The sequence below is a fragment of the Choloepus didactylus genome, chromosome 15 (genome assembly GCF_015220235.1).
Source record: "Choloepus didactylus isolate mChoDid1 chromosome 15, mChoDid1.pri, whole genome shotgun sequence".
In the NCBI taxonomy this organism is placed as follows: Eukaryota; Metazoa; Chordata; class Mammalia; order Pilosa; family Megalonychidae; genus Choloepus; species Choloepus didactylus.
This window is the reverse complement of record NC_051321.1, coordinates 29,123,278-29,135,734: the sequence shown is the minus strand read 5'-3', so window position 1 is coordinate 29,135,734 and position 12,457 is coordinate 29,123,278. Positions and strand designations below refer to the sequence as shown.

At 41.2% G+C, this 12,457-nt stretch overlaps 1 protein-coding gene across 2 annotated transcripts in view; it reads left to right on the top strand.

Moving 5' to 3' along the window:
• LOC119510313 (glutathione S-transferase omega-2-like) overlaps positions 1 to 12,457 on the top strand; it is a 45,139-nt gene that overhangs the window by 6,412 nt on the left and 26,270 nt on the right. Inside the window, exons 4-5 of one of the 2 annotated variants that reach the window (XM_037804575.1) lie at positions 1,786 to 1,910; positions 3,117 to 3,247. In XM_037804575.1, coding sequence (XP_037660503.1) covers positions 1,786 to 1,910; positions 3,117 to 3,247 — 256 coding nt within the window. Of the gene's footprint in view, positions 1 to 1,785; positions 2,009 to 3,116; positions 3,248 to 12,457 lie in introns of both variants that reach the window. The other variant, XM_037804574.1, reaches the window with a different exon arrangement.

The following is a 12,457-nucleotide window of genomic DNA, read 5'->3' as shown; positions in this document are numbered from 1 at the left end:
GGTGTTTCCAGATTCTTTCCTTTTGCTCAAATCTAGTTTGCCCTTGGGTTATCTGTTTTTTTGAAAGAAATAGTAGAAATCTGATGTCTTCGCCGTGGTGACCAGTTGGCAGCTTAGTGATTGATGTAAATATTTCTGTAGGGCAAAGTTTCTCACAATTGGCACTATCTGTATTTTGGGCCAGGTCATCTTTGTAGGGGGGTGGGGAGTGGGCAGGGGAGGGCTGTCTGGTATATTGTTGGATGTTTAGCAGCATCTCTGGCCTCTATCCACTAGATGCCAGTAGAACTGTAGGGATCCCCTCTCCCCCAGTTGTGACAATCAAAACTGTCTCCAGGCACAGCCAAATGTCCCCGGGGGTGGAAGGCAAAAATCACTTATTGAGAGTTACTGCTTTTGGGTTTAAGACAGTCTCCTAGACTGAGCAAAGAATGTATGCATTTGTTTCCTTTAATCTTTTTAAACATATGTGTGTGCCTCTGGTAACTTTATAGGCCTGAACCCCCAATAATAATAATTAATAAGAAGAATAAGAAGAAAGTTATCATGTGCTTATATACTAGGCATTTTCCTAAGCACTTTATACATACTCACTTATTTAATCCTCACAACAATGTCAAGACATTATTACCTCCTTTTTTACAGTTAAGGAAACTGAGCACAGAGAGGGTGAGAACTTTAGCCAAATTCACACAGCCACTCTGCCCAGACCCCAAGCAGTCTGATGCTGGAATACATGCTACTAATTGCTCACATTTACCATATTCTTCTATTAAAATCAGATTTCTATTTTCAGGCCTTAAAGTGTATTAAACTTTGTAGTGCCAGGGTTAAGCATGTGAGCTCTAGTCAGACTCCCTGGCTCTACTACTTCTTAGAGGTGACATTAGGCACAAGAGTTGTGCCAGTTTGAATGTGTTATGTCCCCCAGAAAAAGCCGTGTTCTTTGATGCAATCTTGTGGGGCAGACTTTTTAGTGCTGATTAGATTGGAATCCTTTGAGTGTTTCCATAGAGATATGCCCCACCCAACTGTGGGTGATGACTCTAATTGGATAATTTCCATGGAGGTGTGGCCCCACCCATTCAGCACTATATAAGCTCAGACAGAAGGAGCAAGCTTACTACAGCCAAGAGGGACACTTTGAAGAAAGCACAAGAGCTGCAGATGAGAGACAGTTTGAAGACGGCCGTTGAAAGCAGACTCTTGCTCCACAGAAGCTAAGAGAGGACAAATACCCAAGTGCAACTAACAGTGACATTTTTGAGGAACTGCAGCCTACAGAGGAACGTCCTGGGAGGAAGCCATTTTGAAACCAGAACTGTGAAGCAGACACCAGCCACATGCCTTCTCAGCTAACAGAGGTTTCCCGGACACCATTGGCCATCCTCCAGTGAAGGTACCCGATTGCTGATGTGTAACCTTGGACACTTTATGGCCTTAAGACTGTAACTGTGTAACCAAATAAACCCCCTTTATAAAAGCCAATCCATTTCTGGTGTTTTGCATTCCAGCAGCATTAGCAAACTAGAACAAGAGTCAACCTCCCAGAGCCTTATTTCCTATGAGGTAAGCTTGCAGATAAGGCATAGAAAATATTAAACACATTTTACTACAGGAATGAAGATAATGATGTTATGTATTTTTTCTTTATGCAAAACTTCAACTTTAAAATACTGATTGCAAATTTTAATTTAATAAATTGCTTGCTTGCTTTCAAGAGTAATGTCTGCCTGTGTAAGCTTCTCATATTTATTCAGTCTTGTTTTCCCTTTGCTTTTTAAGGCATGAAATTGTCAACATTAATTTGAAAAGCAAGCCTGATTGGTACTTTACAAAGCACCCCTTTGGCCAAATACCCGTCCTGGAGAACAGCAAGTGCCAGCTGATCTGGGAGTCTGCTATCACGTGTGAGTACCTGGATGACACTTATCCCGGAAGGAAGCTGTATCCATGTGACCCTTACGAGCGAGCTCACCAAAAGATGTTACTGGAGCTATTTGCTAAGGTACATTCAATTGCAAAAAGAAAAAAAAACCACCAAAACACTTCAACTCTATTTCACTTTGTATGTCTTTCTTTCTCAAACTTCAACCCATTTTTAAAGCCAAATCACTAGTGGAATTGTTTTGTTTTAATTTTTTTAAATTAAAATTTAATTTAACATGTGCCTCAAGAGGATAACTGGCATGGAATTATAGTAAGGTTATGACCACTGATATTTAAGGTTAAAAGCTTTATCGATAGGTGCTTTTACATTTCAACTAGCAGTCTCAGGATGTATGATTCTGACATCAGATTTGTATTTTCAAGCTTTAAAGTGTATTAAACTTCGTAGTGCCAGGGTTAAGCATGGGAGCTCTAGTCAGACCCCCTGGCTCTGCTACTTCTTAGAGGTGACATTGGGCACCTCTGAACATGTGACTTCAAACAAGAATATTGAAAGAGCTGAAAACCAGTGATGCTTTAAAAGGAATATTTCTCAGACTTTAGGTTAAAAATACTGGGATATGAAGATTATGCACAGAAGGCAACTGCCCTTTATGTGAGGCAAGAGGGCCAACCATCCAGGAAATGTGAAGAATAGAGAAAAGGGGGCATCTGTTGATAGTGGAAGAAAAGGTGGTGGAGAAATTTTTAGATAGTTCCCTTTGAAAAGAAATGAAAAGAACTCAGTAATATGAATAGCCAAGATATATTGAGTACTTGTGTGCCCAGCACCATCCTAACTACTTTATATAGGTTAACTCATTTAATTCTCACGACTGCCCATCGAGGTGGGTGTGTTTACTGTATCTTGTCAGATGAGAACACTGAGATGTAGAGAGCTTGGGGGTGCCACCTAAGTACCATGGCATGGAAGCTGTTGCTCAAGTACGGAGCACTCCAGAACTGTTTTTGAGCACCTTGTTTTACCAGGTGCTGTGAGAAGTGGGTTCCTGGAATCACAAGGGTACAGAGATTGACTAGTGCCTCTCAGAGTGGCGGGGAGAGTCTGTAAGTGGGAGTTGGCCTGTTTTGTTGGGAGTTACAAAGCTTTGGCAGCATTTCTCAGCAGAGAGGGAGCATGGAGTTCCGTCAGGCTTCTCCACTAAGAACCTGTGTCCTCCCATCAGGTCCCACATTTGACCAAGGAGTGTCTGATAGCAATGAGATGTGGGAGAGAGAGCATGGACCTGAAGACAGTCCTGTGTCAGGAACTCGGCAACCTGGAAGAGGTACAGAGAGGGAGCCCTCTCCTGGTCAGGTACAATGGAAGAAGTGGCACAGGCTTGCCAAGCTGGTCGCCCTGACACCCTCTGCTTTCACAGGCTCATTATTTTTTATAAGTTCAGACTTTGGTAGTTCAGCTTACAGTCATCTGATTTTAACTTGTGATTGTTTGCCCTCTACTAACCTGCTGGGGAATTATTCTTTTAAATCTGGCAAGGAGTGTGGGGAGGATAAGTGATGAATCGCTTCTTTTCCTGGGGTCACCACTTCCCTAAGTATCTGAGTGGCTTCTGTAGCTGCTTGTATAAGATACCTGACTACAGTAAATTTATTTTTTAAGAGTTTATTCTCTCACATAAAAAACCCAGAAGTAGCCAGTTAAGGACTATTTTGACAACTTCTTCATGAAGTTGCCGAAGACCCAGACTCTTCTTCTATTTCTGTTCTGTTATCCTTAGTTCAGGGCTTTCATCCTCAAGATCACAAAATAACTGCAGGAACTGCAGCCATCACATCCAAGTTCCAGGCTGCTGAATGGAGAACAGAAAGGAGAAAATGGCAAAAGGCCATGCCTTTTTTAGAGGGCTTTCCCAGAAGTCCTACTCAAAGGCTGCTCAGATCTCACTGATCAGAACTTAATTGTAGGGTCATAACTAGCTGCATGGGAGGTAGGGAAATATTGTCTTTTAGCTGGGGACACACTGAATAAAATTAGGGTTCTGTAATTAAGAAAGATGGTGTAAGTGGCTGTAGATGGATGAAGAGCAATCTGCCAGCAGGTCCTTAATTATTCTGGCAGTAATGGGACTATTTACACTTTACCTCTAGAATAATCTGGAAATCAGTCTCTGACCTCCTTTATCCTTGCTCCACAAACTGATAACTTCCTTTTCTGGGTGGGTTGTTCCTCTGTTGGCAGCCAGAGAATGCTATTTTCATCCCCTTGAGGGAAGATTGTTAATACTGTTCCATTTGGCCTTTATCAAGTGGAAGCAGATTAAATTTATTTACACTTCCAGCTGCCTAGCTTAGATTTGTACAGTTGCAATATTTATGAACAATGAATAATCATGTGTAAAAAATGTCAGCCTTTGGTTCTGAGGCCATAGACTATGGCCTCTACCCTGATGGAGGCAGTGTGGGACAGTGGAAAGAGCCTGCCTTCTTGGATCCTAGTCTTGTGTCACCTGTTTTTCTCTTTATACCTCAAATCTGTAAAAGGCCTGAGCCTTATCAGGTTGTGATTTAATCCATTTGGGCTTCATCTGGTGACCTCCCACTCAGATAAGAGTATAGGGACACACAATAGTTTAAAAGTAAAGAGCAACTCAAGATAAGAATTCAACTTCAACACATTTTTACTAGAGGAGAACTTAAGGTAAAAGGAGCAAGTTTACAATGTAAAAACAAATTGATACATTACCAATAGACTTCTGTCCCTTCCAGATGTAGGTGGATATGAGATCAGAAGATACCTCCTGTTTAAGTTAGAGAATTTATAGAGCCTTTGATTTAGAATACATTCAATTAAATCATATTCTATTTTTATATCTGAACTGCAGGTGATGAACTACACATGGTGAAACCATGAGTGAATCAAAAACAAAGGAGGGTATTCATAGCATTTTCAGAGATTTACACTTAACCTTAATGTTTGCAAAACTTCACTGAAAATATTTCTGCTAATTAAGCTATCACTTCTTAAGAGCAATATAACACACCTTTTACTTACATAAGAACTAAAATTAGAAGAGAGATTACTATTGCTTATATCTAACTTAGTATAGTTTTATTTCATTCTTATATTTTAGCCTTTACATTATGTTGATAAGCATACATTTGATCAAAACTGTATTCAGCCTTGTTACATTACTTATGATTTATTTATGATTGAAGTGACAACTACAGCTCCATCCTGTTTTCTTTTTACACAGAGGAAGATAGTTACGTGTTATCTATACCTAAGAAGGTTGAGAAGGGCTTTCTGCTTTTCTGAAAATATTCACAGCTTGTAACTGTTTAGCTTCCCCTTCAGTTACAAGTTACTACTATAGGATTTGAAGGATATGAATCATCTATCCCAGTTATTATAGTAAGGCCTTTCCACTTCCTGTCATTTGGAAATTGTACGTGAGTATTTTGGGATAAAAGCTCTGTTAAATATGCTCCTGTATCAGAAGGAATAACTGGTTCTTCACTATCAGAACAGAAGCATCAGGTGGTAAATGAGAGCAGCATAAAGAGAAGGAGTCCGTGTCCTCATTATCAAATTCCCCAGGAGAGATATCCTGCGACACTTGATTTTACCAGATTCCAGAACCTTGGTCAATGTTCTGACTTCTCCTGGCCTTGGTTTCCACATTTATAAAATGAGGGGTGTTTGGAAATGTTGTATTCCTCAGAGCCTTGGGGCTCTGCAGAGGGACTGCCCAGCAGGTGACCACGTGGCTCCAGACACTGCTTCACCCAGACATATAGTCTTCCTCTAACCACCGAGCTTAGCAGGGCATATAATAAGGTAGCGTTTGGACATAGGGCTTTGCTGTCTTAAGAATTAAGTTTGAAAACTCCTGCAAATGGAAAATTTTAGGGTCTTTATTTTAAAGGTTAGCTGATCTTATTTCATCATTCCAGGTTAAGTACCTTCTTACCAATAAACGCTGGGCTAGGGAAGGGATCCTGGAAACAAAATGCTTTAATTCGAAAATGTTTGAAAACACATTTTGATCTGTCTCCCTCCTATCCCGCATTGGATGATGGGTGAACTTTGTAAATGACAGCTTGCTAAACAAATGCATATTAATAGGATGGAGGTTCACCACTTCTTCGGTTCGGGCTGTATTCCAGGGGAAGTAAACCTGTACTTTTGAACCCAGAATTGTGCTCCAGGCACTTTGCCTACACCATCTCATTTAATCCCTCCAAGAGCCCTCTCAGGTAAATGGGAGTATTCCTGTTTTGCAGATCTGAGTGGCAGTCCTTGTAGGCTCTGAACTAGGTACTTGGAATGCAAAAATTAAAGACTTTCAGGGAGCTCCAAGCCTGGAGGAGGAGATAGACTGCTAAACCCACTTAGCATAGGTGTGTTGCCTACTAAGCGGGAGACAGGCATAAGAGAGAGTTTGGGATTTGTGGGTAATAATGAGTCTCTTGACTTCTCTAGGATGAATTAGAGGCACAGGGGAGAGAGCCTGGGGTGTTCAGCAAACGATAACCAGTGAGAGGCTGGGGATGAGGGATTGAAGGGGAAAAAAAGGTGAATAGTGAGCATGGTCCAGAGTCAGATGCTAAGGAATTTGCATTTTAAACCAAAGATGATGAGGAATAATCGAAGGCAATTAAGTAGAGGAGTGGCTTGCTCCCTGAGCTTTTATAAATGTCCAGCCCAGCAACAGTGTGGAAGATGAATGAGAGGGAGCAGCAGTGGGGCAAGGAAGGGACAAAGAGAACTTCATTAAAGAGTATCAGAGAGGGGGGATTCAGCTGGGGGGGTGTACAAGGGATAAGATGTGATGGTATCTGGCGAAGGAGTAGGAAGAGTCAGGGATGCTTTCCAACCTTGTTGTTGGTAGACTTGAAGCTTTTCACTGAGAGAGGACTGAAGGGGAGAAAAGTTTTGCCAAGTTTGAGTTGCTAGTGGAATGTTCATGTGTAGGAGGGCAGTATCCAAGCCGGGCTGGACAATTAGAATGGCGTTCTGGCTAGGAGCTTCAAATTTGTTGAGGAACATGCACCTCTTCATAAATGTGGTTTGACATAAATAAGCCAGTCATAGTTTTTGTTTGTTGAAGTTAGAACTAAGTGGAGGAGGTGCAGCCACTTGAGGAGAGCCACAAAATGCATCAGTCAAAAGAACAAGAATGGAAACTCCAAGTTTTACCTTTGTGGCCTTCATTGAACCAGAGAGATGAGGAATATAACCACTGGTGTGGTGATAAATGCTTAGCAACTGACCATCTCTGTGGGAGGAGGGAGAGGGGAGCCTTGATTTGGAGTATTTGCCAATTTCCATGGTGTAAATACTGCCACCAAGGCTGCTTTTAAGCTTACCAATGTGAAGTCACTAAACTTTGGAGCTGGGACGAGATGTGTGCAGTTGGCCAGCTCCAACATACCACTCAATGACATATTTTCTTTTTATCTCCAGTAGCTGAGCCCCAGAAATACCTGTTGTCAACCAGCTCAGGTTTAGTTAGCTTTCATTGATGCTATTTAGGAACCTTTGAGTATTCAGCATTGTCCTAACAGGTATGAAGTAGTTTCTGTCCAGTAAAATAACTACTGTATGGGTTGTATTGGAATCTGGAGACTCTCGTGAGCTTGGATTATTTGACCCATTCCTTTAATGACCAGAATATTTACTCAAGGAAAACTCCAGTGAAATTGAAGCTTGCCAGAATAATTCTCATACAGGTGGTCCCTTACTTAGGCAACTTTCATATGGTTTTGTACAATGAGAATTTCGCGTGAGCTGAAGATATATCATTAAAACACAGGGAGGGCGGGGCAAGATGGCAGACTGGTGAGCTGTATGTTTTAGTTACTCCTCCAGGAAAGTAGGTAGAAAGCCAGGAACTGCGTGGACTGGACACCACAGAGCAATCTGACTTTGGGCATACTTCATACAACACTCATGAAAACGTGGAACTGCTGAGATCAGCGAAATCTGTAAGTTTTTGCGGCCAGGGGACCCACGCCCCTCCCTGCCAGGCTCAGTCCCGGGGGAGGAGGGGCTGTCAGCTCCTGGAAGGAGAAGGGAGAAGTGCAGTGGCAGCCCTTATTGGAAACTCATTCTACTGATCCAAAATCCAACCATACATAGACTGAGACCAGACACCGGAGAATCTGAGAGCAGCCAGCCCAGCAGAGAGGAGACAGGCATAGAAAAAAAACAACACGAAAAACTCCAAAATAAAAGCGGAGGATTTTTGGAGTTCTGGTGAACATAGAAAGGGGAAGGGCCCTGAGGCGCATATGCAAATCCCGAAGAAAAGCTGATCCCTCTGCCCTGTGGACCTTTCCTTAATGGCCCTGGTTGCTTTGTCTCTTAGCATTGCAATAACCCATTAGATCTCTGAGGAGGGCCCGTTTTCTTTTTTCTTTTTTTTTCTTAATCCTTTTTTCTTTTTCTACAACAATTACTCTAAGAAGCCAATACAGAAAGCTTCAAAGACTTACTATTTGGGCAGGTCAAGTCAAGAGCAGAACTAGGAGAGCTCTGAGACAAAACGCAATAAGCCAGTGGCTGAGAAAATTCACTAAACACCACAACTTCCCAAGAAAAGGGGGGTGTCCGCTCACAGCCATCATCCTGGTGGACAGGAAACACTCCTGCCCATCGCCAGCCCCATAGCCCAGAACTGCCCCAGACAACCCAGTGTGACGGAAGTGCTTCAAATAACAGGCACACACCACAAAACTGGGCGTGGACATTAGCCTTCCCTGCAACCTCAGCTGATTGTCCCAGAGTTGGGAAGGTAGAGCAGTGTGAATTAACAAAGCCCCATTCAGCCATCATTTCAGCAGACTGGGAGCCTCCCTACACAGCCCAGCAGCCCAGAACTGCCCTGGGGGGACGGCACTCACCTGTGACATAGCACAGTCATCCCTCAACAGAGGACCCGGGGTGCACGGCCTGGAAGAGGGGCCCACTTGCAAGTCTCAGGAGCCATACGCCAATACCAAGGACTTGTGGGTCAGTGGCAGAGACAAACTGTGGCAGGACTGAACTGAAGGATTAGACTATTGCAGCAGCTTTAAAACTCTAGGATCACCAGGGAGATTTGATTGTTAGAGCCACCCCCTCCTCCCTGACTGCCCAGAAACACACCCCATATACAGGGCAGGCAACACCAACTACACACGCAAGCTTGGTACACCAATTGGACCCCACAAGACTCACTCCCCCACTCACCAAAAAGGCTAAGCAGGGGAGAACTGGCTTGTGGAGAACAGGTGGCTCGTGGACGCCACCTGCTGGTTAGTTAGAGAAAGTGTACTCCACGAAGCTGTAGATCTGATAAATTAGAGATAAGGACTTCAGTTGGTCTACAAATCCTAAAAGAACCCTATCAAGTTCAGCAAATGCCACGAGGCCAAAAACAACAGAAAATTATAAAGCATATGAAAAAACCAGATGATATGGATAACCCAAGCCCAAGCACCCAAATCAAAAGATCAGAAGAGACACAGCACCTAGAGCAGCTACTCAAAGAACTAAAGATGAACAATGAGACCATAGTACGGGATATGAAGGAAATCAAGAAGACTCTAGAAGAGCATAAAGAAGACATTGCAAGACTAAATAAAAAAATGGATGATCTTATGGAAATTAAAGAAACTGTTGACCAAATTAAAAAGATTCTGGACACTCATAGTACAAGACTAGAGGAAGTTGAACAACGAATCAGTGACCTGGAAGATGACAGAATGGAAAATGAAAGCATAAAAGAAAGAATGGGGAAAAAAATTGAAAAAATCGAAACGGACCTCAGGGATATGATAGATGATATAAAACGTCCGAATATAAGACTCATTGGTGTCCCAGAAGGGGAAGAAAAGGGTAAAGGTCTAGGAAGAGTATTCAAAGAAATTGTTGGGGAAAACTTCCCAAATCTTCTAAACAACATAAATACACAAACCATAAATGCTCAGCGAACTCCAAATAGAATAAATCCAAATAAACCCACTCCGAGACATATACTGATCACACTGTCAAACACAGAAGAGAAGGAGCAAGTTCTGAAAGCAGCAAGAGAAAAGCAATTCACCACATACAAAGGAAACAGCATAAGACTAAGTAGTGACTACTCAGCAGCCACCATGGAGGCAAGAAGGCAGTGGCACGATATATTTAAAATTCTGAGTGAGAAAAATTTCCAGCCAAGAATACTTTATCCAGCAAAGCTCTCCTTCAAATTTGAGGGAGAGCTTAAATTTTTCAGACAAACAAATGCTGAGAGAATTTGCTAACAAGAGACTTGCCCTACTGGAGATACTAAAGGGAGCCCTACAGACAGAGAAACAAAGAAAGGACAGAGAGACTTGGAGAAAGGTTCAGTACTGAAGAGATTCGGTATGGGTACAATAAAGGATATTAATAGAGAGAGGGAAAAATATGGCAAACATAAACCAAAGGATAAGATGGCCGATTCAAGAAATGCCTTCACGGTTTTAACGTTGAATGTAAATGGATTAAACTCCCCAATTAAAAGATATAGATTCGCAGAATGGATCAAAAAAAATGAACCATCAATATGTTGCATACAAGAGACTCATCTTAGACACAGGGACACAAAGAAACTGAAAGTGAAAGGATGGAAAAAAATATTTCATGCAAGCTACAGCCAAAAGAAAGCAGGTGTAGCAATATTAATCTCAGATAAAATAGACTTCAAATGCAGGGATGTTTTGAGAGACAAAGAAGGCCACTACATACTAATAAAAGGGGCAATTCAGCAAGAAGAAATAACAATCGTAAATGTCTATGCACCCAATCAAGGTGCCACAAAATACATGAGAGAAACACTGGCAAAACTAAAGGAAGCAATTGATGTTTCCACAATAATTGTGGGAGACTTCAACACATCACTCTCTCCTATAGATAGATCAACCAGACAGAAGACCAATAAGGAAATTGAAAACCTAAACAATCTGATAAATGAATTAGATTTAACAGACATATACAGGACATTACATCCCAAATCACCAGGATACACATACTTTTCTAGTGCTCATGGAACTTTCTCCAGAATAGATCATATGCTGGGACATAAAACAAGCCTCAATAAATTTAAAAAGATTGAAATTATTCAAAGCACATTCTCTGACCACAATGGAATACAGTTAGAAGTCAATAACCATCAGAGACTTAGAAAATTCACAAATACCTGGAGGTTAAACAACACACTCCTAAACAATCAGTGGGTTAAAGAAGAAATAGCAAGAGAAATTGCTAAATATATAGAGACGAATGAAAATGAGAACACAACATACCAAAACCTATGGGATGCAGCAAAAGCAGTGCTAAGGGGGAAATTTATAGCACTAAACGCATATATTAAAAAGGAAGAAAGAGCCAAAATCAAAGAACTAATGGATCAACTGAAGAAGCTAGAAAATGAACAGCAAACCAATCCTCAACCAAGTAGAAGAAAAGAAATAACAAGGATTAAAGCAGAAATAAATGACATAGAGAACAAAAAAACAATAGAGAGGATAAATATTACCAAAAGTTGGTTCTTTGAGAAGATCAACAAGATTGACAAGCCCCTAGCTAGACTGACAAAATCAAAAAGAGAGAAGACCCATATAAACAAAATAATGAATGAAAAAGGTTACATAACTGCAGATCCTGAAGAAATTAAACAAATTATAAGAGGATACTATGAACAAGTGTATGGCAGCAAACTGGATAATGTAGAGGAAACGGACAATTTCCTGGAAACATATGAACAACCTAGACTGACCAGAGAAGAAATAGAAGACCTCAATCAACCCATCACAAGCAACGAGATCCAGTCAGTCATCAAAAATCTTCCCACAAATAAATGCCCAGGGCCAGATGGCTTCACAGGGGAATTCTACCAAACTTTCCAGAAAGAACTGACACCAGTCTTACTCAAACTCTTTCAAAACATTGAAGAAAATCGAACACTACCTAACTCATTTTATGAAGCTAACATCAATCTAATACCAAAACCAGGCAAAGATGCTACAAAAAAGGAAAACTACTGGCCAATCTCCCTAATTACTATAGATGCAAAAATCCTCAACAAAATACTTGCAAATCGAATCCAAAGACACATTAAAAAAATCATACACCATGACCAAGTGGGGTTCATTCCAGGCATGCAAGGATGGTTCAACATAAGAAAATCAATCAATGTATTACAACACATTAAAAACTCGAAAGGGAAAAATCAATTGATCATCTCAATAGATGCTGAAAAAGCATTTGACAAAATCCAACATCCCTTTTTGATAAAAACACTTCAAAAGGTAGGAATTGAAGGAAACTTCCTCAACATGATAAAGAGCATATATGAAAAACCCACAGCCAGCATAGTACTCAATGGTGAGAGACTGAAAGCCTTCCCTCTAAGATCAGGAACAAGACAAGGATGCCCGCTGTCACCACTGTTATTCAACATTGTGCTGGAAGTGCTAGCCAGGGCAATCCGGCGAGACAAAGAAATAAAAGGCATCCAAATTGGAAAAGAAGAAGTAAAACTGTCATTGTTTG